Raw genomic sequence first — 25,359 nt, 5'->3', positions numbered from 1 at the left:
AGAGATTAGCAAGGAGCCTGTGCCTGGAGGCCTTTAGAGTATTGGCTAATAAAACTGGACTGTTGATGTTAGATGTGGTGGTACACGCCTGTAATCGCAGCTCTCAGGAGGCTGAGATGGGAGGCTCATTTGCTTCAAAGCCAGAATGGGCTACACAGTGAATTAAAAGCCAGCTTGACCTTTATGGTAAGGTCCTGTCTGGGAAACAGAACAACAGAGCATGGACTTTTGGAGCCAGGCTGAAGGTGGATTTGAGTCCTAGCTCCAGGGGTTACCAGCTATGTGAACTCTGCACTTCTGTCTCAACTGAAACATGATGGTCTAATCATGATGAAAATGAAAACAATAAAATACCTTGTAAACACATTACCTGTATATAAGAGGGACTCAGAAATACCACTATTAACATTTCCAGTTAATTTTCAAGTCTCACCCTGTACCATCTTGGTAAGTGATTCCTGTCAAGAATTTTCAAATTAATACAAAATATCTATCCTTTCAAGTCCTTATATTCCAGAACTAAATTAGGTTAACTGAGGTATTTATTCAAATCTAATACAGGGGTCTGTGTGGTGATAAAAAGAAGTTGGTTCAAGGTCAAATTTTGTCGTGGGTGCGGGTGCCTCCCACCTGTGCCCTAGTGACTGAACCATGACTAGTGAAGCTGGAATGGATAAAGCGACAGCATAACTGAAAGCACTATCTGTACCATTAGCCAGATTGGACAAAACTGCTGTTGGCCAACTCGGTGATGGCTAGTCTCACTTGCCAACTTGACTGTATCTGGAATTAACTGAAACCCGACTGGCTGGGCACACCTGTGAGGGACTTTAAATCATTTGAAGGAGGAAAACTTTTAACCGGAATCTTTGAGGTGGAAAGATCTACCTTGATTTAACTGGAGCCATACCATCTGCTGGCTGCCCATGTAAAGGACTTAGAAAAAAGGAAGTATTTGCTCTTTGCTTGTTAATCTTACTGGTGAGTCCATTCCTTTACTGGCATTAGAGCCTACTTTGCCAGGATTCTGGTGTATACTGAACACCAGCTGAGACATCTAGCCTTGTGGACTGAATAACTAGTGGACTCTTAGACCTTTCATTGGTAAGCAACTACTGTAGGCCTGTACAGACCACAACCTGTAAGCCATTCTAATAAACCGTGTGTGTGTGTGTGTGTGTGTGTGTGTGTCACACGCATATGTTGCTATTCTTGGTTGTCGACTTGACTACATCTGGAACTAACTAAAACCTACATGGTTGGGCACACATGTGAGGATTTTTTTCTTAATTAAATCACATAAATTCTGTAAGTTTCATTCCTCTAGAGAACCCTGAGTAATATAAACTCTAACCCAGAAAACATCTCATGTACAAAGAGAGACATACCTTTAACATGAAAGATTTAATGGTCATACTTTACAGGCAAACCTGGAACTGCCTTTCTACTTAACCCAGTTCACAGCCATCCTGCCTGCTGTACAATACAACTATTTTCACGACATTTTCTGCTATTGTGCTAACAAGCTACAAATCAATGTAATGGAACTTGATGGCTTTGACCAGTATTTCTTAAATGGTACAATTGTGACCATAAGCAAATACATCCACCCTTATACCTAAGCACCCCAACTCTGCCACCTCATAAGTTTTCTGTCATGTTTCTTTTTACAACACCAGCCCTTCCCCTTTTCCAGTATGTATATAGGTAGAAAAATAAATGAAGTCAGCATTCTTTATGTCTCTCTAGAATAAACTGTGACTCAAATAACAGTGAATGGTTATTTGCAAGGCTATAATTTTTTTAATGACAGATTTTCCTAAAAGAAACCACTAGAACATCTTTCCCAGTACTCCAAGGGAAAACAGAAAGCACGTACAGATTAGAAGTCTAGTACTTTAACAGCACGCTGCCAAACACAGACTAGGATAAATGCCAAGAGACCTTAAAAACAACTCTGAGAGATGCAGTGTTCAAGTCAATCAAACACATAGGTTCCACAAACAACAGAAAAACAGGTCCACAAGCGTTCACTCATGCATGATGGTAACTCACACTGTACTTCATCAAAGTTCATTGAGGTGCTTAATTCTAATGACTGTCTCAACAGAGATGCTTTGCTCTATGCATGGGGATGCTGTACACAGACAAGAGAGGGGGAAAAAAAGGCTTCCAGATGAATACATAAGTACAACAAGCTTCGTTCTCCTTTGATAAAGTACTGAAGGCAGATTTAGTGGACTCAAGCGTTATCAGTTTCCTTAATGAGAAATCTTATGCATGCTAAAAAGAGACAGGTTACATATAATTTGTCATGCTAAGTATTTATAGCCATTTTCATAAGGTGAGCTCAGTAACCTGACAGAATAAAAAAGATAGTAGTTAAATCACTGTATACCCTTTTACAACTTGAATAACTTTGTGGGTCAATGATGCTGACATTCAAAACCCCTCAAACATACATTAACAAAGAAATTATTTACTGCATGAAGAGCCACGCATCATATAAAACGTACACTTCACAGGAGTTGTTCCTGCATAGCAGGAAAGTCACTACCACTACATAACAAATGGCTATGCCAACAGTCAAGGCTGCCACGAAGGGTACACCATGAGAATTCCTGTAAAGTCTCAAGGAGTGTTGGCAATGGCACAGAACCCTTTTGAGAGTAAGTGCGTGCTTTGTTTGGAAGGGTATTTTTCAGTGGAAAATTTGAACGTCACATAAGTAATCAAGTTTCTAATTGGGTTAGATTTAAGGCAATGCTACTTGGACCTGAGGGAGAAAAATCCACAAGATTTGTATCTTTTTCTCCTGAATCAGAAACAGGTCAGAATCAGCATCAAAAAGTGTTCCCTTCCAAGTGTTCAATGTACCTTTAGGTATTTGCAGCATTACAAAATAGAAACCACTTTCATACTATGAATATGAAATGAAAATTTGTTCTGTGCTCTTCCTCAAAAACCATCAAAAAGTAACACATGGCAGCTTAGGTGTCTATTATTAAAAAGTAACACGACAATGAAGACAACAAGCGCACCCACTTTACACCAGGAGAATCCCTTCAAAGAATGCAGAACACTGCATCCCTCTCACGGCCGCCTCTGGTGCAGTACAGAACAGGTGTGGGTTCATAAATTAACTTTTAACATTAACTATCAACTAACAAGTGACCTTTAAACATAACGAGTTTAAAAATTTTACATTTTGCTCCTGTTTGGCTGCTAAAGAGCAGCGATTTAAGTTGATATAAAAAAAACTTCTGGTGACAAGGCTTGCTATACACACAATGAACATAATCAAAAATGAAGCAGCAAGTACATTTCCTATTTCAACTTATCTGGTATAGACTATTTACATATTTGGGAAGAGAGACCTCCAACACCACTATCCCCATGTCCACTTGCTCCAGCGCCCTCAAATCTGTAACAAGTGCCCTGAACGATATACACCTGTATTTTAGCTAAGCCAGCTGGATGCAATTCCTATGGTCTTGGTGTGAAAGAAAAGAAATAAGGTCTTGGAGGTCATTTGTAGCCTTCTTTCTCAGAGCATCAATGTACTGTAGTCAAGAAATCTGTTCTTTCACATCAATGGGGGAAAACGGCCCCCACACTTCAGTCCCCAACCTGAATGGGGTGAGATCAAAATGCCATCAGCTCCTTGCACCACAAAGGGCCACCAGAGAAAAGGGAAAGAAAAAGTCACGACAAAGGCAGCAGCAATCAACAAAAGTTTTTCCAACAAAGGAACCTCTCCTCCCGGGTTCCCGAGGGAATAACAGCTCCCCCTTCCCTCCCCTTCCCTGCCACACACAAATTAACTCACAGCACAAGAACTCGGTACTCAGATAAATATAAGAAAGAGTCAATCCGTCACTTTTTATGCTTTAACTGAAACATAAAAGTAACAGAACACAGAACATCACTGTGAAAGTAAGTTTCTAAAACAGATCTGGCCAATATGTAGTAAAGCCAGAAAAACTTAAGAGAACAGTTTTTTCACAATCTGCCTTGTACAGGGTATTTATATTCTTCCTATGCCATATAAACGGCATTTATATAGCTTACACATTCAGAGACATGCACTAGGACTTGTAGGTAGTACACATTTCTTCACAATCACATGTGCAAAGTTTACAAACCACTAACTGAGCATCAGAGCGCTTAGGCCGGACTGTGTCTCGTATCATCTAATGAATTTAACGCAGGTTCAGAATCATCCATCGGAAGAACCAGGCGTGTGCCACGAATGACTAGTTCGTGGTCCCCAAATGTAAGCTCCCGGTCCAAGGCATCTTCAGAACTGTTGCCCATAAATCTCCTTGGGGCGCTGGCTGTTGCGGACTCGGTGTTCACAGTAGAATCCCCATATGTCAGACTGATATCACCATCATTGAGAATGAGATCAGAGTCATCATCTTTCAACTGCTCCTGGTTCTAAGTACAAACAAGAAAAGGTTTCAGAGCAGTTAAGCAATGAAAGAAGCCAAGCCATGCAAGGTAGTAAAGTAAGGCGAGCTCTTCAGAAAACCATTCCCAAAAGGAGATCATCTGAGGACACCTGGTTAAAATGCCTCCCTGCTAGACTCTCGCATTCAAAGCTCAAGTCCTAGGCTTGACAGAGAAGACGATGTGATTTGTTCCCTTCAGCTTTGCCTCCCGTCACCAGTTGCCTCTCCCACTCCAGCGGCCCCTTGCTGTGCAGGGTGGACTACAGCGGTGACAACTATTCCTCTCTCCAGTCTTTCTCTTACCTCCCAGCCGGTAGGCATCCAGGCATCCCTTTCAAGTCCTGCCTGTGACTTACTCCTGGCAGGCTTCTTTGATCTTTCAGCTCTACACTGGGTGTTCGTTCTCTGTGCTCCCACAGTGGCTGGCCCTTAGCCCTTTGCTTGCTTAGCTCTTGCACGTTAAAAGTTTGGCCTCCTGGATCTTAAAAGTCATGTCTCCAGGGCCAGGGAGCAGGGAAACAAACAAATGTTGTTAAAATACAAGACTAAGTGCTTCCTATTCCAACCACACAACACACCATGGCACATGGAGACACATGGAAACTCTCATCACGCAGTTGTTTTCTAGGTTCATAAACTTCTGTTCTAATGGAAAAAGGTTTTCCAAAAAAGTACTCCATGTTGAGTTGTTGGTGAATTTTGTTTGTGTATGCATGTGCACGTGTGTGTGTGTGTGTGTGTGTGTATTTCCGCTATCAGAAATTTACTATTCCTAGAAATTTCCTTAAATACTCAAAGATTACAATAAAAAAGTCAATGAAAAGGTTAAGTCCACAGCCACTTATCAGCTGAAATCACTTCCTGTCTAATATATAACTAGTTACAATAAACCTAACTAGTGTCTGCCATTTGGTTAAAACAAAGCTTTGTGGCTACTACTGCAGGTCTTTGGCACTTTCTAATTAATTTTCTTTAACAGGTCTGGAAAAAATGTAAAAGGCACATACCTTTTGATCTAGCAATATCCCTTTAAAATCAATTCTACATACTTATAGTTTATATCCCTGAACAAATTTATGTGTAAAGTTTATTTAAAAAAAAAACAGTCACTGTAAGTACTGTTTGTAACAGCATAAATGACACAGGCACATGTGGATAGAAAAGGGACACTAAATGGTGCGGAAGCATCTACATATTGAGGAATGCCAAAGACTGACAGCGAAGCATCAGGAGCGAAGAGAAAAGCATGGAGGGAACTGATCCTGCTTCTGCCGTAACCTCAGACTTGTAGCCATTTAGTCTGTCATCCGTCACAGCAGCTCCAGGAAACTCATACAGTGATGTGCTATACTGCTCCATACCACAGGATACATAGTTGTCTCTTTTTTGTTTGTGAGTTTTTAAAGGTTGCTGGTGGCAGGTTGGTTTGTGTGTTGTTTTGTTTGTTACCACCTTGTGCTTGCGCACATTCGAACACACACACACACACACACACACACACACACACACACACACAGAGAGAGAGAGCTATGGAGTTTTTGGCTGTGAATGATGTAAGTTATTGGGCCTCTGGAATCTGAGAGCCAAGGCTCTGCCTGAGCCAATAACACGCCTATGGATAGTCATGTGGAACAATGGAAAAGAACAATGCTTGCATGCAGAGCCTGGGTCACATGGGAGGGAGACAGGGCAGCATCTAGCATTCTCCCCACGCTACAAACACAATCTGTCAAATGGCTCAAAACAAAGCCACTAGCTGCTGCCCTGGCTCAGGTGCCTTCTCTACACTGCCTCTTCCTCCCCCACTCTCTGTAAAGGAGGACACACTCAACCAAGAGGTCTGTGCCTACACTGCTTCAGTACAGCTACCTACTAACCTGGGCTTCTAAAGTTCTATTGCAGCAGTCAAAACTGGTGGAGGTTGCATTTGGGAAGCCCAGTCAATGTCACAGATTCTTTAAACATGGGGGGAAATTAAGTGTTTACATTTTAGAATCCAGAGTAGTTAGCACATCTTTCACTCTCTTCTTGGTTGTAATATTTACCAAACCATCAATCATGTTAGTAGATGAGGAAAATATATGTACCCCAGATTCTGTCTAGTTGTGTCCTGGACCAGACATGAGTATACTTCCGTAAAATACTAACATTAAATCACAGAGCATCTGTTATACTTAACAGACATCCAAAAAGTGCAGCTAAGCACAGTGTGCTGCAGCACACTTGTTCCACTATGATTGCTTTGCCGTTAGAGGAGATGCTCCGTAACATCACATTTTTGAATTTTAATAAATGTAATTAAATCTAAGAAAAAAATGTTTTAAGCATCCTCTCAACTGCACTGTGATGAGCCTGATGAAGACATGGAAACATACAGACCCATTGTTGAAATCAGGCCACATATGGTAAATAAATTAAAGCTGGCATGGAAACAGAATGAATGACCTACTAAAATAACCTGCTAGAAGATAAGGAACTGGTCTATTCTCAAAGGCTGCTATCTCTACTCATTTCAGTGTATATTCTACTTAAATAAAATGTGCTTAAATTCCCTCTCTTGGATTTATACCTCAGACTGAGAAATTCAAAGCAAACTAAAATATAACCAGAAGCCTAACCCATAGAACCCCTAAAGTGAACTTGCTAAAGAATTTAATTAGTATATAAAAGCTGCTTTCTTTGGAGCAAGGCTGTACATGCCTGGAATCTCAGTTTGAGACTTGCCTGGGGTATACAGCAAGAACCTGCCTCAAGACAACAGCAGCAAGTGAATAATAAATAAATATGTGCCACTTACTTCATATGCTTGGGGGCTGGTCAGGCACCTGGCGATTGGCCCACAGCAGGCTGGGAGTGTGGTAGTCAGAGGAGGCCCACTGTGGGTCAGCAGGGGCTTCAGATAGCTGTGCACACAGGGTTAAGGAAGGGCTGCACTCATCTCTGCATATATTTAAGACAACAGTGAGCCTGTTGTTGCTGTTGTTGTTACAGTGCTCTACAAGTGCTCTACTGACTCCTAAACTACAACTCAGTCCCAAACAATGAACAGCCACAGCCTGCTGACTACTTCAGAGGCTGGCAAAGGGTTTTACACATGCAAGCTCATCTCATTGCTATATTATAGCAGGAAGATAGCAAATGGTGGTGACCTTTTTATTATCTTGATTTCACAGACAGGGACATTGATACACCGGTCAATGATCCACCTAAAGCCACACAATTAAGGAAATGGGGACATATCAGCTAGCTGATACTGGTCTGACTTTGAATTGCTGCATGACACCCTATTGTTTTCCTGCTTTTAGGGACTGAAGGAACATAAACTCATCCTGAGTTTGGTACTAAAGAAAATAAGGGAGAAAGTAAAGAATAATGGTGCTCAGAGAGAAGAATAAATATTGCACTAGTGTATCCTAATAAAAATGGTTCTGATCATTTATTACAGATTCTGGTAGACGCTGAGTTGAATTTCTGCATCATGTTGCTTCACTTCCTACAAAGCTTGAAGGTGAAGGAGAAAAGAAAAATGAAATCCCAAAACTTAAAACAAACAAATTACACATCATGAACTCCTACATCATAGATCCTCATTACAATTGATTTAGTAATTCATGGTGATTAAAAGAAGAAAGGAGGAAAACACAGGGGAAAGCATGCAGAAAGGACACAGAGCACATTCCTTCCATTATAAGATGAGAACCTGGGGCGTGTAGCTCAGGGGAAGAGCACTTGCCCAGCAGGCTCGAGGCCATGGGCTCAATCTCCAGGCCTCATGGAAACTTCTTAGCTCTACACAGTGGTGCACACCCGTGAGCCCAATGCTCGGAAAGCTTGGGATTAAAGCAGGAGGAGTGTGGGCTTACGGTCAGTCAACCCCAAAATATTAAAGACAAAATGTTGAGACTGGCAAGATGGTTCAAAGGGCAAAGGCAGTTGCCAACAAGGCTGAGAAACTGAGCAGGACCCACATGGCAGAAGGAGAGAGCCAACTCCTGCAGCTTGTCTCCCCATCTCCATAGCACAGTCCCTCTCCCAACATACATAAACACAATGCGTACATAAACAAGCCTTTAAAAGACAGCATTTATACATGCCTATGTTAATAAATCCTATACACGATTGAAGCTTTTCTCTATAAACGCACTGTCTACACAAAGCCACTATAAACAGAAATGATAAACTCTCAGAATGTTGAATATAAAAATGACTAAGGTCCTGTCTGGTACTACTGAAAAGGGATTTGTTACATAAGATAATCAAATATTTTGACTAAAGAGTCTTGTGCTTAGCTGGGTGGGGTAGTGCATACCTTTAGTCCCAGCACATGGGAAGCAGAGGCAGGCAGATCTCTGACTCTGAGGCCAGCCTTCTTTATAGAGCAAGTTCCAGGACAGCCAGGACCATAATGAGAAAACTGGTCTTGAAACACACACACAAACACACATACACACACACACACACACACACACACACACACACACAAGAGTCCTGTGCTTATTAAAGAAATGAAAGGACTGGGCATAGGAAAACATGCAGACATAGGAGGATCATAAGTTTAAGGCTAGCTGGGGGCAAATTAGTCACTTCGTAACAACCAAACAAGGAGTGAGGCAGAATGCTTATCTTGTATGCACAATGTCCTAGATCTGAGCCCAGCTCATTGAATTTTGGTCATATACAACCTTATAGCTAAATTACACAGATGCTTAGCTTAGGAACAAAGGCACAGAAAGACTAAATATAACACATTTAAAGGAAAATCAAAATCAGATATATCTAACTCATGTTGATAGCACTCAGAATTAGAGTTAGTGTTCTGTGAGGCATGCTAGGGGAAAGCGTTACTGATGGAAGAGAACACAGGACACCCTCCATTCTGCTACAAATACTTACACATATATTTACACAGTCAGTAGGTACAAAGGGACAGATGTTGAGCAACCTTCATTAAATTATATTCTTAGGATTCACATACTTCATTGTATTTAAATTACAAGTCTATTGTAACAATCTAGCTAAATAAAGGAGCTGAAATCCAGACTGATGAAAATGAATGCTGCCATGGCTCTGGGGGTTAAAATGACTAGAGACTAGTTTTTGGTGTTTACTCCTATAAGATTATATAAGAAAGTAAGTTCTTTTTCTAAACTGGAATCATTTAAATTATTTTGTGAATTATATAGAAAATGTAAGTTTTATTCTAGAAAACTGAAAAATGGTAAATAAGAGGAATGAAAAAGCCCCAAGAGATATGGGAATGGCATTCATCCAAGATGCTGGTAATGGAGCCAGAAGTAATGACATAATCTTTAAACAATTTAAAAAAACCGAGGATCTCACTCCCTAATGGGGGCCTTCATGCCACAGATAGGCTTGAATTTTTGTGCGTGCATGGTAATTTAATTTTAAAGTACCTGCAAACATGGAGGTGAACATTTAGTATACAGAATATACTATCTATAGTAAATGGCTTCTAATCCTGAGAGGAAGGGTATTTTTCCTACCATACAAGGTTTATGATCGCAAAGACTTTTTGCATTGGGAGTTTTTAGGAAGACCCAGTGTCCCCTTAGCCCAGCTTCCTGAGCGTGAGGTCAAGCTCACTGCATTTCACTTCAAGCTCCTGTTCTCCCCTAAGACTGCTACCCAAACAAGTATACCAGCGAGCAACAAATTCCTTGCACAGGATTCTCCGGATTATCCCAAGGACATCAAATACTACAGTTTTCTAAATAAATAAATCTGTATCTAAAACAAAAAAGCCATGCCATTTAGGCTGTGGATTCTTTCCATAATCACCAATGCCTTTTGGTTCCCTGGGTTTGCAGAGGAATTCACTGATGGGAAAGCCCTTCTCTAGACCACTGATGGAGAGAGATAGGTCTTCCATTCTGCTTCAGGAAGGCAAAACAGCTGTTCTGGGGCTGCAACTGCAGCTCAGTGATAGAGTACACATTTAGCATGCACAAACCGCTGGGTTCCTCCCCAGGACCCCTGCACACACACAGATGTGTTGGTGCTCACATGTACACACATGCACACACCGAATCATTTCATTAAACTCTACTTATCCATGCCTATACTATCATGTTTTATCTTTAAGGATACTTATGATCGAAGTTGTACCACATCCGAAAGAGCCAGGCACTCTCTGCTTTGGTGGTTCTCCTTTCGTTGTCAGGAACACCCTGCAGACAGATGATACACCAGTCAATACCAAAGATGCAGACAGGCTTATTTAGAGCCACTCCTCTGTACAATCAGAAGTAGAGACTTCACGAAAGATAGTGTCTAACATAGGCAACATTAGAAAACCAAGGACTTGTATACTGCAGGTTTGGTGTAGGAAACTGAAATGGTTTCCAAAGTATCTCTGTGACTCAGGTGGCTTGCCAACTTATGACTCTATTACCACTTAAGAGTCAATGTGGGGTCAGTTAAAGAAAAGAGGGCTATAAATTTGAGACAGAGAGAAAGGAGGGAGGGTATATCAGAGAGGTTGGAGGGAAAAAAGCAAAGTGGGGAAATGATATATAATTATAAAATTATTATAAAAAATCAATGTGGGGCCTAAGAAGATGGCTCTATGAGAAAAGTACTTGCCATACAAACATGAAGACCCAAGTTCCAATCCTCAGAACCCACATGAAGTCAGGCATAGCAACAATTCTTGCAACTCGAATGCTAACATAATGAGGCAGGTAGGGAGTGAAGACAGGAGACTCTCTGGAGGCTCACAGACCAGCTAGCCTGGTGTACACAGTGATCAACATCAAAGAGGTCCTATTTTATTCTACCAAAGGTTTCTCTGATCACTACATGTACTATGGCACACGCATGCCACACACACACATAGACACACACAGAAATACACACACATATATAAAGAAAAGCCAGTATGGGTTAATTCACCCCCTCCATCTGACTTCCACCACCCATGCAGTGGCATGTATAGAAGAAAACATCTCACCCTATCTGTTAAGAGCTGTGTCACGGACTTCAGAAATAAATGGCATTATCAAAGTTGCTACTACATGCAGAACATAGTGTCAAAATGAAGACAAGAAAATGCTATGGTAGAACTCACTAGCCAGGGGAGAAACTAACACAGCAAGCAGGCAGCTTCTAAAATAGTTTTCAAAAATCTGAACTGTCCTTATTTGTAACACGGTATGCTCAGTAGTCAGGCAGTCAGCCTATCTAGCTCCAGTCCTGGCTCACTGACATTAACTAGTTTGGGCAAACCTCCTTCATTTTCTAGGCCTGAATTTCTTCATGTATAAAATACAACTGTTACAAATTCTCCAAGGCCCTTTCCAGAACTAATGTTCCATGGTTTTGTGATTTTTCTAAGGGCACAAAATGTAGAGTCTGAGTTTTGTCTTTTTCCTGTTCTCTCTATTTCTCAAATAGTTTACTTTTTGCTTCAACATGGGTCAACACATACTCTAAAAACTATAAAAATATCTGAGAACATCACATGCACTCACAAGCACAAAAGAACTCCTGAACTTGCCTATACTTGCTTAAGTTTCTCATGCCTTCACTTATTTCTTGTTTAATTTTTGATGCTGAGGCTGGAACCAGGACCTCATGTAAACTAACTATACATTCTACCATGAAACTGCCCCATTTCAAATTTTTTCCTTTTTTTTTTAGATTTAGTTATTTAATGTATATGAGTATACTGCAGCTGTCTTCAGACACATGAGAAGAGTGTATTCAGATCCCATTACAGATGGCTGTGAGTCACCAAGTGGTTGCTGGGAATTGAACTCAGGACCTCTGCAAGAACAGTCAGTGCTCTTAACTGCTGAGCCATCTTTCCAGCCCCCTTCACTTTGTTTTAGTTTCATCATCATTAGTAGCACTACCTTTTATTAGTGCTGCTGCTGTGCTGTATATTAGGGGCTGTCTTTTTCCAGCATGGGTTCCAGGGACTGAACCTAGCTCATCAGACTTGATCGGCAAGCTCTTTTACTCACTGAGCCATTGCGTTGGCCCTGCTTTCACTTTTTGTAAAGCAAATAATCTTCAGATCTTACCATTTAATTACTGTGTACTCCTAAGCTCCATATGGACTAGAATCTTCCTCAAGCTTCATAAGGGACATAATAAGCATTACTGAGTAAACAATATAATTGGATGTCCGAAGGGCTTTATATTTTAATTGTATTTATTTATTCCCTCTCCACCCCCCCTCCCGTGTGTGTGTGTGTGTGTGTGTGTGTGTGTGTGTGTGTGTCTTGAGAACAACTCTGTGGAGCCACTTCTTTCATTCTACCTTTACATGGGTTCAAGGGATCAGAGTCAGGGTGTCAGGCTTTTCTAGCAAGCTCACTGGACTACCTTGCTAACATCTGTCCATGGGGCTCTGAAAGCAAATAGAAATATACTTCTTTCTGTTTACCACAACTGGCAGTCACCTATCTGCCTCTTTCCATATTTGTCCTCTGTGGTGACAAGGGTAACAGGGCTGTGTCAATGTAGTGTTTTATGACAGAGGCAGAGGCACTGAAACACTAGGAGCCCTTGGACCTATCCCAGAAGCTTACAAGGATGAGGGTGTACATAATCTGGTTTGCCCAAGGAATTCTACTTTAAGATTCTAACCACAAAACAGGCAACTACTTACTATATCACATATATACAGACAGACACATGCACACAGTCATCACTCAAAATTAGCATTTAGGAAGTGAATTGAGTAAATGTTTTCATTTAAAGCACACACTGTAGAAAAAATATGCCATGCCATGTTTCAGGAAACAATAGGAATTATGTTTCAAAAGGTATTTTCCATTTTCAAAAACCTCGTATGTGATTTCTCATCTAATATGTAATAGGGAATCACTTATTCTGTGGTGCTCAGAAACCATTAAAAAGAGGGTGGAAAATACCAGAAAAGGGTGGTCAGTCTCATGAGGACAGACAGCTTTGCTGTGCCCAGTCCACAAGTCTGCAGCTCACAGCTGAGAAACACAAAAGGAAGGAAGTGAGGAGCTGTGTTGAAAAGGCCTAGGGTAAGAGAGTGTAAACCCCAAAACATGCAGGGGAGACCAGCTGGAGACTCAGAAGCGAAGCTTCAAGGCGGTTCTCAAGGGCAGCTGCTGGTCATCCAACTTGAAAGTTACACAGGAAGAGCAGCTGGAGCGGACTGACATCAGAGCCCAGCCTTCCTGCGCAACCAGAGTGGAAAAAGGCTCCCCGTGCCAGAGCACTCACTTGAACACCCAGGAGCACTTAAGAGCCTATTCTCCTCAGTGGCAGAAACCCAGGATGGCCACAGATAGGCAAGCTGTCACCCTTGATAGCCACTTACAGCCTAAACTATGACTCTGTTTCTATGGAACAGTGAGAAACGCCAGAAATGATGTCAGCTAAAAGCCGAGGCAAACAAAAGAGTATCAAAAAAGAGGCATGAAGTCTAAGAGAGACAGTTTTCTTTCCAAAAGACTGAACATTGGACAGAAATGCCAGGGACAACACAAGTGCATATTTACCAAATGTTCTTGGTCTGAATCAACACCAACCCTAAAGGAAAAACACAAAGAGCAAATGAGATTTTTGATCCAATGGAAGGTCTCCCCACATATATACAGTGTCGGGCAAATACTTTTCTCAACACAGAAGCTCCAGAATGGTCACTGTTCTCTCTCTTCTCTGGCGCCTGCCGCTTTCTTTAGCAAGAGCTTTGGGTCTAAGGCAAGCAGGGCAGGTATTCTAGTCCTAGAACCTCACTTACCAGTTCCAGTACAATAGCACTTCTCCTGAAAGCAGTGGGGGAGAGGAACACTGCCCCAGTTGCTCAGTAAGAATGATTAGAAAGTTTCGCAAACAAAGCTGGCATACTGCTCTCATGGTGACATTGTTAGGATGACAGAAGAGGGTTCGGTTCCAGGGGGACTGCAGGGTCCCCTGACTGGATGGGCATTTAGTCTTGGTTCCTCAGAACACGTGTACCTACATCAAATTCCTTCTTTGGACATTCCAGGGAACAAGTTCATTAGGTAGCTCTGAGTCTCTTCTCTAGTTTAAGACCTGCCAGCTCTGTTCTTTCCCCTCCCCTGCCTGTCAGGTCTCTCCTCGTCATCTGTCCCTGCTGTTCCAGCCTCCGTTCTGACTCATGGGTTCTGTTGAGTAAGCCTTTCCAGCTGCCAGGCATGGAACTCTTCAGGTCACTGTTTCACAGAAGCTTCTGAGAACAGCTCACAATCCTTAAACCTTTTAAGTCGAAAGTCCTTTGGAGGACTCAAACTTCTCGACACACTAGTAGCCACCCCTTACTCCAGCCTACCTTGCCCCACCCCCCCACTGACAGTCATTCTATAACACACTCCTTTCCCCATACCTTTGGCAACTTCAAGAGTCAATACTGTTCTGGCTCATGCCACTCATTCCCTTAGGTGGCAATGTGTGTCCTCTCACCTTTCTACTCCCTTGTCAAGTGCCAAAGTAACTGCTCTATGCCATGTCTACACAGAATCACCTCCCTTTATGCTTCTGCAGCCCTTTCTCAGTTCTTTATTACAAAATACATCACAGTACAGTATAATTATTTACCTGTCCGTCTCCCCAAAAAGACTGTGAGCTTCTTGAGGGTAAAGGCCATGTGTCAATTCATCTCTGTATCCCCAGAGTCTAGCATAGTACCTGACACACAGTAGGTGCTCAAATGTGTATTGATTCGGTTACCAACTACAGACAGCACAGGCAACACACAAGTACAAGAAGCAACATCTGCAACATCTGCAAAGACAACACTCAAAAGAGGAAGATGCTACAACACCACATCTGGAAGGTGAGGGAGTCATGGTCAAGTATCTGAAAACAGGTGGCCGAGACCAGATTCAAAGCTCAAACAAAGGCTCACTTGTTAAAAATGTCCAGAAACTGTTTAATAGCTTTCCAGTCACATTGGACTCTAACCACATTTATGCATCTCAAGTGACACCTAGTGGTCAAGATGATAGAACACTTAGAACATTAAAATCGCACTTTATCCAAAACCAGTATTAATAAACATTTACAGAACACTTATTATTTGCCAGGCACTGTGCTAGGCACAGGGCATAGACATGAATTAAACATGGTCCCTGTTCTCAAGGGGCTCACAGACTAGTGGAGAAACAGACCCAACTACAGCAGACACAAAAGAGTTTGCCGTTAAGGCAGGATAGTGTCGGGACTTCTCCAGGATAATTTCCAGCTAGCTATGTCAGTTCAGTCATTCTATGTGGTCCTAAGAACAATGCATCTAGTATCAGCACAAAGTGTTCCTGCAAGGATTAAATGAGAACAATGTACTGAAAACGTTTAAAGTGCTTGATGCATCACTAGCGCTAAGTGGTAGGTAGCTCTTCTAGCAATATTGGATTACAAGGATGAATGGGCTAATTGCTGTGATGGACAGACCCAATGCTACACAGCAACTCCAAGAAAAAAGAATCGGGGAGGGGGAAGGGTAGTAGTGTCAGTTCTTGAGAATGAAAGAGAATCCCAGGCCAAGCAAAGGCTCAGCAACAAAGAAATGCAAAGCATGTGTGCTAGCTAAATGATAGGGAGCCAAGTGTGACTGTCACACATGTGAAAGGATGCAAGCTGATTAACTCACTGGGGATCTGATGCTTCTAAGACGGGGGACATGATCTTTTTACACTAGAAATTAGACCATGTCTTTCTCTTGCTTTATTATCTTCAAAATCCCCACTGAATTTTCCAACCCAAAGTCTTTGCTATATCCTACAAAACCCTACATCAGAAGTGATACCATAACTCTCACACACACCCAGTGGTAAATAAGGTCTTGTTGGTACACGACCATACTATGTGGCCCCATATCACCCAGATCTGGGGAGCTGTAACAAAGATCTAGGGAAGTCAAAAGGTTTTGCTACTGGTCCTTCATGGGTAGTTTTCAGAATCCTGATCCCTTTGGGTCTGGTCTACATGTTTTTCTACTTACCAATTTGATCACTCTCATCATGCAAGCTTTTCTCTGTGTCAAACAGGCCGAATCTGCTCCTGCCTTCAGGTCTTTGCTACTGATTTTTCCCTCTGTTTGGACTGCTCTTCCTGGTCATTGTTGAACTGGCAGGGTCTTGCCACTCAGGCAGACTGAGTTCAAATATAACCTCTCTGAGAGACCTTGCCTGGCTTCTTCATATTATATATACCCCATTCCCAGGCACTGTTCCAGCATCTTCATTTCTGTCACATGTAGTATCATCTAAAACTGTCATGCTCATTTATTAACTAGTGTATTATCACTTTACCCACTAACTGTAACAAAGAACTTCTCTATCTTTTACTGCCACCGTCCTTTTGAATAAGGTTATTTCATTTTAGCACTACCAGCATTTTGGACCAGATAATTCTTTAATTGCAGGTCTAGATAGTAGCCTATTCAGTGCCCTGTAGGATGTTTAATAGGATACTGGCCTCTGCCTACTACATAGTAATGGCAGTCCTTTCTCCTAGTTATGACCATCAAAAGAAAAAAACAAAACAAAACAAAAAAACCCCAAAAACTTCAATATGTTGTCAAATAGTTCCCTGCGGATACAAAATAATCTGCTAAAAACCAGTGGGTTGGAGGCTCCACCAAATAGCGAGTGCTCAGTAAATATTACTTGAAATATTGTGCAAAGAGCTTTGCTGATGCTAGCTCACCAAATCCTCGCAACTCTGGGACATAGGTGTCATGCTGCAGATGTAGAAACCAAGGAAGAAGGAAAGATCAAGAATGCAAAGGTTAAGTTTGGATGTACATGAATCTTCGGTAGTCCCAACTCATTAGGCACTTCTTCAAAGTTTAACTGAAAAATGTAGGGGCAGGAAAGATGCTTAAACTATAGCCTTTACCTTTACTCCCAAATAGAGCTAGGAAGGAAAATCCAACTATTTAGGCTTTAACTGACAATATAAAGGTAACTAATAATAATTATAGCAATAGTAAAAGCCACAAAATACTGACATTCACTATTTATGCTGATTACTAAGAATTTACTAACAGTTAAAATAGAGAAAATTGAATATTTGTGATATAACTATTGAGTAAATGTGATAATATTTTAAGCCAACATGTATTTAGAAAAAAATAAAACAATAATGTGAACTGAACTGTAAAAATTAAGACTATATGTCTCACAACTGTTTGACATGCTAGTCTTTACTGCATTCAAAGAAGTATCAGGGCGCTGGAGAGATGGCTCAGTAGTTAAGAGCATTGACTGCTCTTCCAGAGGTCCTGAGTTCAATTCCCAGCAACCACATGGTGACTCACAACTATCTGTAATGGGATCTGATGCCCTCTTCTGGTGTGTCTGAAGACAGCAACAGTGTACGCAATAAATAAAATAAATAAATGAATCTTAAAAAAAACAAAAAACAAAAAAACCCAGAAGCACCAGTGAGGACTCTCAAAATATACAGTTTACTTGAGGGTGGAAGGACATGGGAGGGGCTAGATGGAGGAAAGAGATGTACTTCTATTAATCAGGACATATTTAAAATTAACATAGAGCTTATTCACAAACAAGCCAAGGCACTGCAATAAGACAAGAAACCTAGTCATACTCATAAGACAAGACACAACGGCAGTGGGTATAAGTAAGCCTCCAATGTTGCTGCCAGGCAGGTAAGGACCATCCAAAGAGCTCTGAAATCTAGTGATGTAGACAAAAGTCAGTGTGAACAGGGATGGGGTTGGATGAGAGAGCAGGAGGCCTTGTTTGCTCTGCGTAGAAGACAGCGAGGGAAACACAACTGACTGAGCACTTTTTCTAGGCTGTTTCACAATCTGATTCACTCTTTCTGGAAGTGTCTTCAGTTACAAACTTTAGAAAAAAGAAGGTTAGTCCTTTCAACATGTATCACACTCATTTCTTGATGTACCATGGTCTCTGAAGGAACTAAGAGCATAGGTTTCTCTGTGTACTATTCAATTATCAGCATGATATTGAACAACTTACAACTTTTTAAAGCCTATTGTAAAACAGTTACTATGATTAGATAAACATATTAAACACATAGAATGGAATGCCTGGCACATAGTAGGTGTTTAATAAATGTCAAGTCCTTCTACAAGTAATAAGTAGCGTTATAAGAACATTACTGGATGTATAAAAGTATACATGCTGCACTATGTTATCTACTACACACAGAAATAGCACAAAAATCACAAGGTATTTGAATATTAAAGAAATATTAAGACATTAACAACATTTTCTGTGTAAATGACGGCTAGCTTCTCTTTGCAATGATAAAAGGCATAAGTTAAAGAAACAGATAACAGATTCTCTAATAGGTGAGACACTGTTTTTCAAAATGAGACTGGAAGCTCAGTAGCTCTTAATACCTATGAAGTTTCAGTCAAACACAGAACTACAATCCACAAAGGCTTCAGACCCTGGCTGCTGTATCCATGGAAACAAAGGCAGAACTCTTGAGATACAAGAGAGCTTTCAAACTGAATACATTAAGCAAGACACACTGAAGATCATGACTGCAGGATTTTGGCCTTGGTTGGTTTGTTAGGTTAGAAACTGTGCTGATCAGAACGATGAAAAGGAACAATATTGTCTGGTATCCATTAGATCTGGGGTAAACTGGACTCACACACTGCCAATGGACTGGACCTGGTAACCTGACCAAAAACCTTAAATACATGCATAGCTTATGGAGCAATCAATTCCACTTCAGGAAATGCATCCTAAAGGAAGAATTAAACAGGAACATGGTGGCACACTGGCTTCAGAGCATTCAGTTGTTTAGTAATAGTAATAGCAATAGCAAAAACCCTCAGATGCAAATGGAAATAGCCAAAGCCTAAAATCAATATAACACTACCACAACAAAAATTTGATTAAATTAGCTAAGATACATACAGCTGTTCAAATAATATGAAGATATTTACCAGTGCAAATGCACATGCTATAATAAATTTTCTTCTACTACCACATTTCAAAACCAGTAAGAGCACGTTAGTGTTGCCCATTTCCTAAGATGTGTAAAATGTCCAGAGGGCTGCCCTTTCAGAGTGGGAGCAAGGCTCTCCATTTCTTTTACTTGCAGTTTAATTTTTTTCTATATCTTGTTTTGCACTTTTGAAGTTTTTTTCCAAAGCTTAAAATCTTCTCATGACAAAAAATAAAAGTAAACTGAATCAGAACGGAATATGGAGATGAGGTCCCCTGTTCCTACTTACCTTATATGCAGGCATGACAGCATGGCAGTGGTGCCACCACCAAATACCCACACAGTAAAAAACACGATCAGAAGTGTGGTGCTGAACATCATTTGTCGTGCATAAGTGGCAGTATCTCGAATGGCCAAGGCAAATGCCATTGCACCACGAAGACCTACAGGGAATACAAGTGCATCTTCAATAACTCATCACTGGTGCAGGCTATATAAGCTCTAGAGATATAAAACATAACCTCAATACTTGGAAACATATAGAAAATATGAAATAAATACTGATATACATAAAGAATGATCAGCAGATTTAGCATATAATACTGACTTTCACTGGTTGGTTTTTTTCAGACAGGGTTTTACTAATGTGGCCCAGGCCGTTCTCAATTTCACAGTCCTCACGCATTAGTGACCCAAGTGCTGGGAGTACATGGATCTGCTACCACACATACCTTGATCTCTAAAAACTCTTTACCATTTAGTAATTTATGTATAGTGAATTCAGTTTCTACAGTTTTGATGATGCATAGAAGGGTGTGACCACTGCCACAATCAAGAATGAGCATTTTGCTCTTCCTGTGCAAACTACTTTGTGCTGCCTGTTAGCCCAACCTCTTCATCACCCTAACCTGCTCTCCATCACTATTATTTGATCTTTTTAAAAAATATTCACAAAGGAACTCACACAATATGTACTCACTGATAAGTGGATATTAGCCCAAAACCTAGGATACCCAAGATATAAGATACAATTTCCTAAACACATGAAACTCAAGAAAAATGAAGACTGAAGTGTGGACACTATGCCCCTCCTTAGAAGTGGGAACAAAACACCCATGGAAGGAGTTACAGAGACAAAGTTTGGAGCTGAGATGAAAGGATGGACCATGTAGAGACTGCCATATCCAGGGATCCACCCCATAATCAGCATCCAAACGCTGACACCATTGCATACACTAGCAAGATTTTATCGAAAGGACCCAGATGTAGCTGTCTCTTGTGAGACTATGCCAGGGCCTAGCAAACACAGAAGTGGATGCTCACAGTCAGCTAATGGATGGATCACAGGGCTCCCAATGGAGGAGCTAGAGAAAGAACCCAAGGAGCTAAAGGGATCTGCAACCCTATAGGTGGAACAACATTATGAACTAACCAGTACTCCAGAGCTCTTGTCTCTAGCTGCATATGTATCAAAAGATGGCCTAGTCGGCCATCACTGGAAAGAGAGGCCCATTGGACATGCAAACTTTATATGCCCCAGTACAGGGGAACGCCAGGGCCAAAAAGGGGGAGTGGGTGGGTAGGGGAGTGGGGGGGATGGTATGGGGGACTTTTGGTATAGCATTGGAAATGTAAATGAGCTAAATACCTAATAAAAAATGAAAAAAAATGTTATCAATGGAATCATACATAGAAGTTTTAAGGCTGGCTTCTTTCATTTAACATAACACTTCTGAGACTCATCCATGCCACTATGTGAGTAAATGTTTGTTTTTATTATTTAGTGCTTTTTCCACAGCACAGATTTATCAGGTCCTTCCCTGCCCCATTTCCCCATTGAAATACAGACAAATGCCAGGTCTGGTGGTACAGATCTCTAAAATCCCAATTACATGGGAAGCTGAGGCAGGAGAGTCACAAATAAATTCAAAGCTTGTTTGAACTATAGTGTAAGTCTGAACAACTTAGACCCCATGTTAAAAAGCAAAATGTTGCTGGGCAGTGGTGGCATGTGCCTTTAATCCCAGCACTTGAAAAGCAGAGGCAGGCAGATCTTTGTGAAATTTGAGGTCAGCCTGGTCTACAAAGCTTCAGGATAGTCAGGGCTACCTAGAAAAACCTTGTCTCGAAAAAAAACCAGCAGCAACCACAACAAAGCAAAATGTTTTNTAAAGGCGAGAGGCTGAGAAATATAAATATAGGTGATATTGATATAGATATCTTTTTAAAAAAAGATTTATTTACTTTATTTATATGAGTACACTGTAGCTGTCTTCAGACACACCAGAAGAGGGCATCAGATCTCATTACAGATGGTTGTGAGCCACCATGTGGTTGCTGGGGTTTGAACTCAGGACCTCTGGAAGAGCAGTCAGTGCTCTTACCCGCTGAGCCATCTCTCCAGTCCCGATATAGATATCTTAATGGTAGATTTTTTTGCTTGGTATGCATGGGTTAGGTTACTAGGTTCAATCCCAGGACTGAATAGAAAAACAAGTAAGTTATTTTTCAGGGTTTTAGCCATTATGGCTAGAACTGCTATCAATATTCATTTACAGGTTTTTCTGTCAAAATGTATTCATCTTTAACTTCTTTACTTAGTGTGACATAATTTGTAACCAAAGAAGCAGCATTTGAAAAGTTCCTACAGAAAGCAACGGGAGAAGATAGGAAGAATTTTCTATTTGAGGATGCAGTTTCAGTGTTTCTGACTCTTCCAAATGGTAGACTGAAAGGTAGACACAACAGGAAATTGAAACTTACCAGCAAACATCATCATGTGTTGAAAATTTGATCCAATCTTACTTCTTCTACCCAAATTAAGTAAGAGAGACAAGGGATAAATATTGGCAGCTCTTCCCAAGAAAATAGCAATCTAAAATCATCAAGAGGTTAAGGATCATTTCCTTTACCAATGTAAATTTAATCTATACATTCAAGATGGTGAGCAAGCACTCTGTTTATCATATCTACACAGCACCTGGAATACTGTCAGTATGACTGACCAACTGGCACTTGAATTGAAATAATCACCATATGGGTAGTTGCTACCAAACTTGATAGTGCATGTCAAGCATGCAGGAAATTCATGTAGTGAACAAAGGAGTGTATAAAAGTGGACCTTCTCCATTACAACATCACAAACTCATTCACTTCCACTGCAGCGTTGAGAGGATGAAGGGGAATGCTGGCTAACTGTCCTCTTCCTTTCTAATAATACAAGAAAAGGGCAGCTCGGCCACTCCATGCTGCTGCAATTCCTGCAGAGCCTAGCTGGCTCTCACGAAATGTACACTTCCAACCTGCAAAAAAGTTTAGTTTTCATGTCAGTTCAGATGGGTCTTCACTAAGAAACAGTTTTGGTGTCTTTTTCTACAGAAACCTGTGCTTTGTAGCAGTAAATTTTACTGCAGGGTTTGCAGTGCCAACCCTACATTTCCTGAAAGGAGTAGAAAGGGAAATGTAATATTCAAAGCAAAGCATCATAGTCTAAACAGTGCTGATGTAAAAAGTATTCAAGGAGAGTGCCGTTGTTAAGGCCAAAGGCAAAGGAACTGCATGTAAGAATTATATACTCATTAGCTGGGCATTAGAAGTAGAAGCAGGAGGAAAGGAATGCAAAGTTGGCCTTGGCTGAAGAGGAAGTTTGAAGCTAGCCTAGGCTACATGAGACCCCATCTGAAAAATAGCAAATGAAAAACCAAGAAGAGAGAAAAGTGATATATGGACTGATGGAGTTGATTTCCAAGGAAATAGTAATTAGCAATACTAGCGTTCTCATGTAGCCATGTACCGCATAAGAATTTATGGAAAGAAAGAGTGCTCACATCATGGTAGTCCCATCTAATTATAATGGAGCTAAAGGTTCTTTTTGCCTAATGACATCACAATGGCATTCATGTGTCTATGCTGATACTGGCACAAACAGATCTACTTACTGTCCTGTCACTCATATATAAGAGCAACACATAAAATCTGGTAATAAGGGACTGTTACATTGGTTTACATGTTTACTATATTATACTTTCTGTCATTATTTTAGTGCATTTGTTCTACTTATCAAACAAAAAGTTTGGGCAAAGGAGATGGCTCAGTAGATAGAGGTGTTTGCTGCTAAGCCTGAAAACCTTAGGTCACTTCCTGGGACCCACACAGTGGAAGGAGAGAACTGAGTCTCGAAAGCTGTCCTCTGACATCCACATGTATCTTCGTGACATGTGTAAAAAATATTTTACTGTGAAACAATGCTGTTACGCCAGCAACAGCCCTGTATATCTTATGTTTATCAAGTGACCTAACTGAATCAATAAGCTTCTTTCAATAACTGATTTATATCATGGAGGTTTATGTAAATATGATACTTACACAATGACAAAACTGCCTGACAACACATTTTCTCAAATATATCCCTACCTTTAAGCAGCATATGACATATACTGCAACTAAACAACTAAATAATTGGATGGAAGTACCAGCAGTCGAGTTCTTTATGGCGGGACAGAAATGTACAGACCAACAAGGAAAGATGGTTGGCTGATTAACAGCAATAGGTTACAGTTGGAGATAGCAGTACAAACTCATGATGGGAGATTCAGACAGTTACAAACAGAAATGCTTAGAGACATGTGTGTATGCACATGATGTACTATGTACCTTCCTCTGTCCATGAACACAGTGTGGAAGAAAGAATACCCAGTGTCCTAAACACACCCAAGGACCAGATCTTGCTTTCCAATACCATTTTTCCCAATTAAAGAAACCAGAGATCCTTGGAGAAATGGAGAGTTCTTGGGCTACAGTGGAAAGTGCATGAGATGAACAGAAGCACTTTGTAGTTCCAGAAAGTGAGGAAGTGTTAAAAACATTCCCAGACCACGATGACAAGGCATCAAATGGAAGCAGGGTTCTACCGAACAAGCTCCTGATAGCTAATGCTACAACACTAAAGCTCTTTAAAATGTTGTAAATAATCTGGTATATGAAATAATAACTACTATTCATATAAATAATATATAAACAATGCTATAAATAAACACCTGAATCGAACATCAATAATGTGATGTTCTTCACAGCCTGGGGGCATGGGCTGTGAAGTGTAGGACAGCTTTCTGTACTATCTTCATTATTCCTTTTGTAAATATAAAATGGAGTAAAATGACATTTTTCCTCAAAAGCAACTCCATTAAGGAAAAAAGAGAAGGTACTGGCAGCAGTTAACACATGGGAGGCAGGTGGCAGCGCTGCTAGCTTTTTTTTAGCCCGTACCCCGTCCTGTCTTCTAAGTACAAGACCCTCCTCCCTTTTAGCTCAGATTCTGGAGAACTCAGCCACCCAGATAAAGAGTACGATTCTAAGCTTCCCTTGTAGGTAGCTGTTGCCAACGTTGTTATGTACAAGTGGTATGTACACTTCTAGGTAGTGCCCTTAGAGGTAATTTAGGAAGCACAAGGGTCAGATGCCACGAACCACAAGAACGCAGCCAACTCCCTAAGGAAAACAGCACCAAGACTGCCTGCGTTCCTAACAATTCTCCTGGTCACAAGAGCTTAGACTTTTACATATGAAATAAACTTCTGTCTCTTTTATCTCATTTAAACCTGGGCTCATTGGAATTGTTGTCATATAACCCAGGCTACTAGAGACAGGGCATCTTGGGCCTGTGGAGAATCATTTTCACAGATTCTTTCTTTATTGACAATTTTAAATCCTAACAGACTCAGAAACCTTGTGACCAATTTAACCTTATTTGTAGATTAACCACTATAAACAACTGGGATTATTAAAAAAAATAAATAAAAAACTTTCAAATAGCTCTGAAGCTCCTGAACTCACACTTGTCTTCTGCCTAAGGCTCCTCTTACTGACAGGAGATTTGTTGTTTTTCTGTAAACTGAAGATTGGCATTTGAGTAAAAGCTCCCTTTCTAATGTAGATTTCACACACTGTCTGGATTCTTTTGAGAATCCCTTAGTTAAGCACTCATTGT

The 25,359-nt window shown here is 40.8% G+C and overlaps 1 protein-coding gene across 3 annotated transcripts in view; it reads right to left on the bottom strand.

The window, feature by feature from the left end:
* Nucleotides 1-1,385: 1,385 nt before the first annotated feature.
* Slc9a6 (solute carrier family 9 (sodium/hydrogen exchanger), member 6) overlaps nucleotides 1,386-25,359 on the bottom strand; it is a 54,675-nt gene continuing 30,701 nt past the window's right edge. For 2 of the 3 annotated variants that reach the window (NM_001358861.1, NM_172780.4), the window contains 6 exons: nucleotides 22,137-22,248; nucleotides 19,663-19,816; nucleotides 13,958-13,988; nucleotides 10,563-10,642; nucleotides 7,252-7,357; nucleotides 1,386-4,440 (listed from right to left, as the gene is read on the bottom strand). In NM_001358861.1, the coding sequence (NP_001345790.1) occupies nucleotides 4,168-4,440; nucleotides 7,252-7,357; nucleotides 10,563-10,642; nucleotides 13,958-13,988; nucleotides 19,663-19,816; nucleotides 22,137-22,248 (756 nt within the window). In that variant the 3' untranslated portion in view covers nucleotides 1,386-4,167. The remainder of the gene's footprint in view (nucleotides 4,441-7,251; nucleotides 7,358-10,562; nucleotides 10,643-13,957; nucleotides 13,989-19,662; nucleotides 19,817-22,136; nucleotides 22,249-25,359) is intronic. The other variant, XM_006527980.3, reaches the window with a different exon arrangement.

Source organism: Mus musculus, chromosome X (genome assembly GCF_000001635.26).
Source record: "Mus musculus strain C57BL/6J chromosome X, GRCm38.p6 C57BL/6J".
Taxonomy (NCBI): Eukaryota; Metazoa; Chordata; class Mammalia; order Rodentia; family Muridae; genus Mus; species Mus musculus.
The sequence above is the reverse complement of the archived record's forward strand: the minus strand, read 5'-3'. Positions and strand labels throughout refer to the sequence as shown.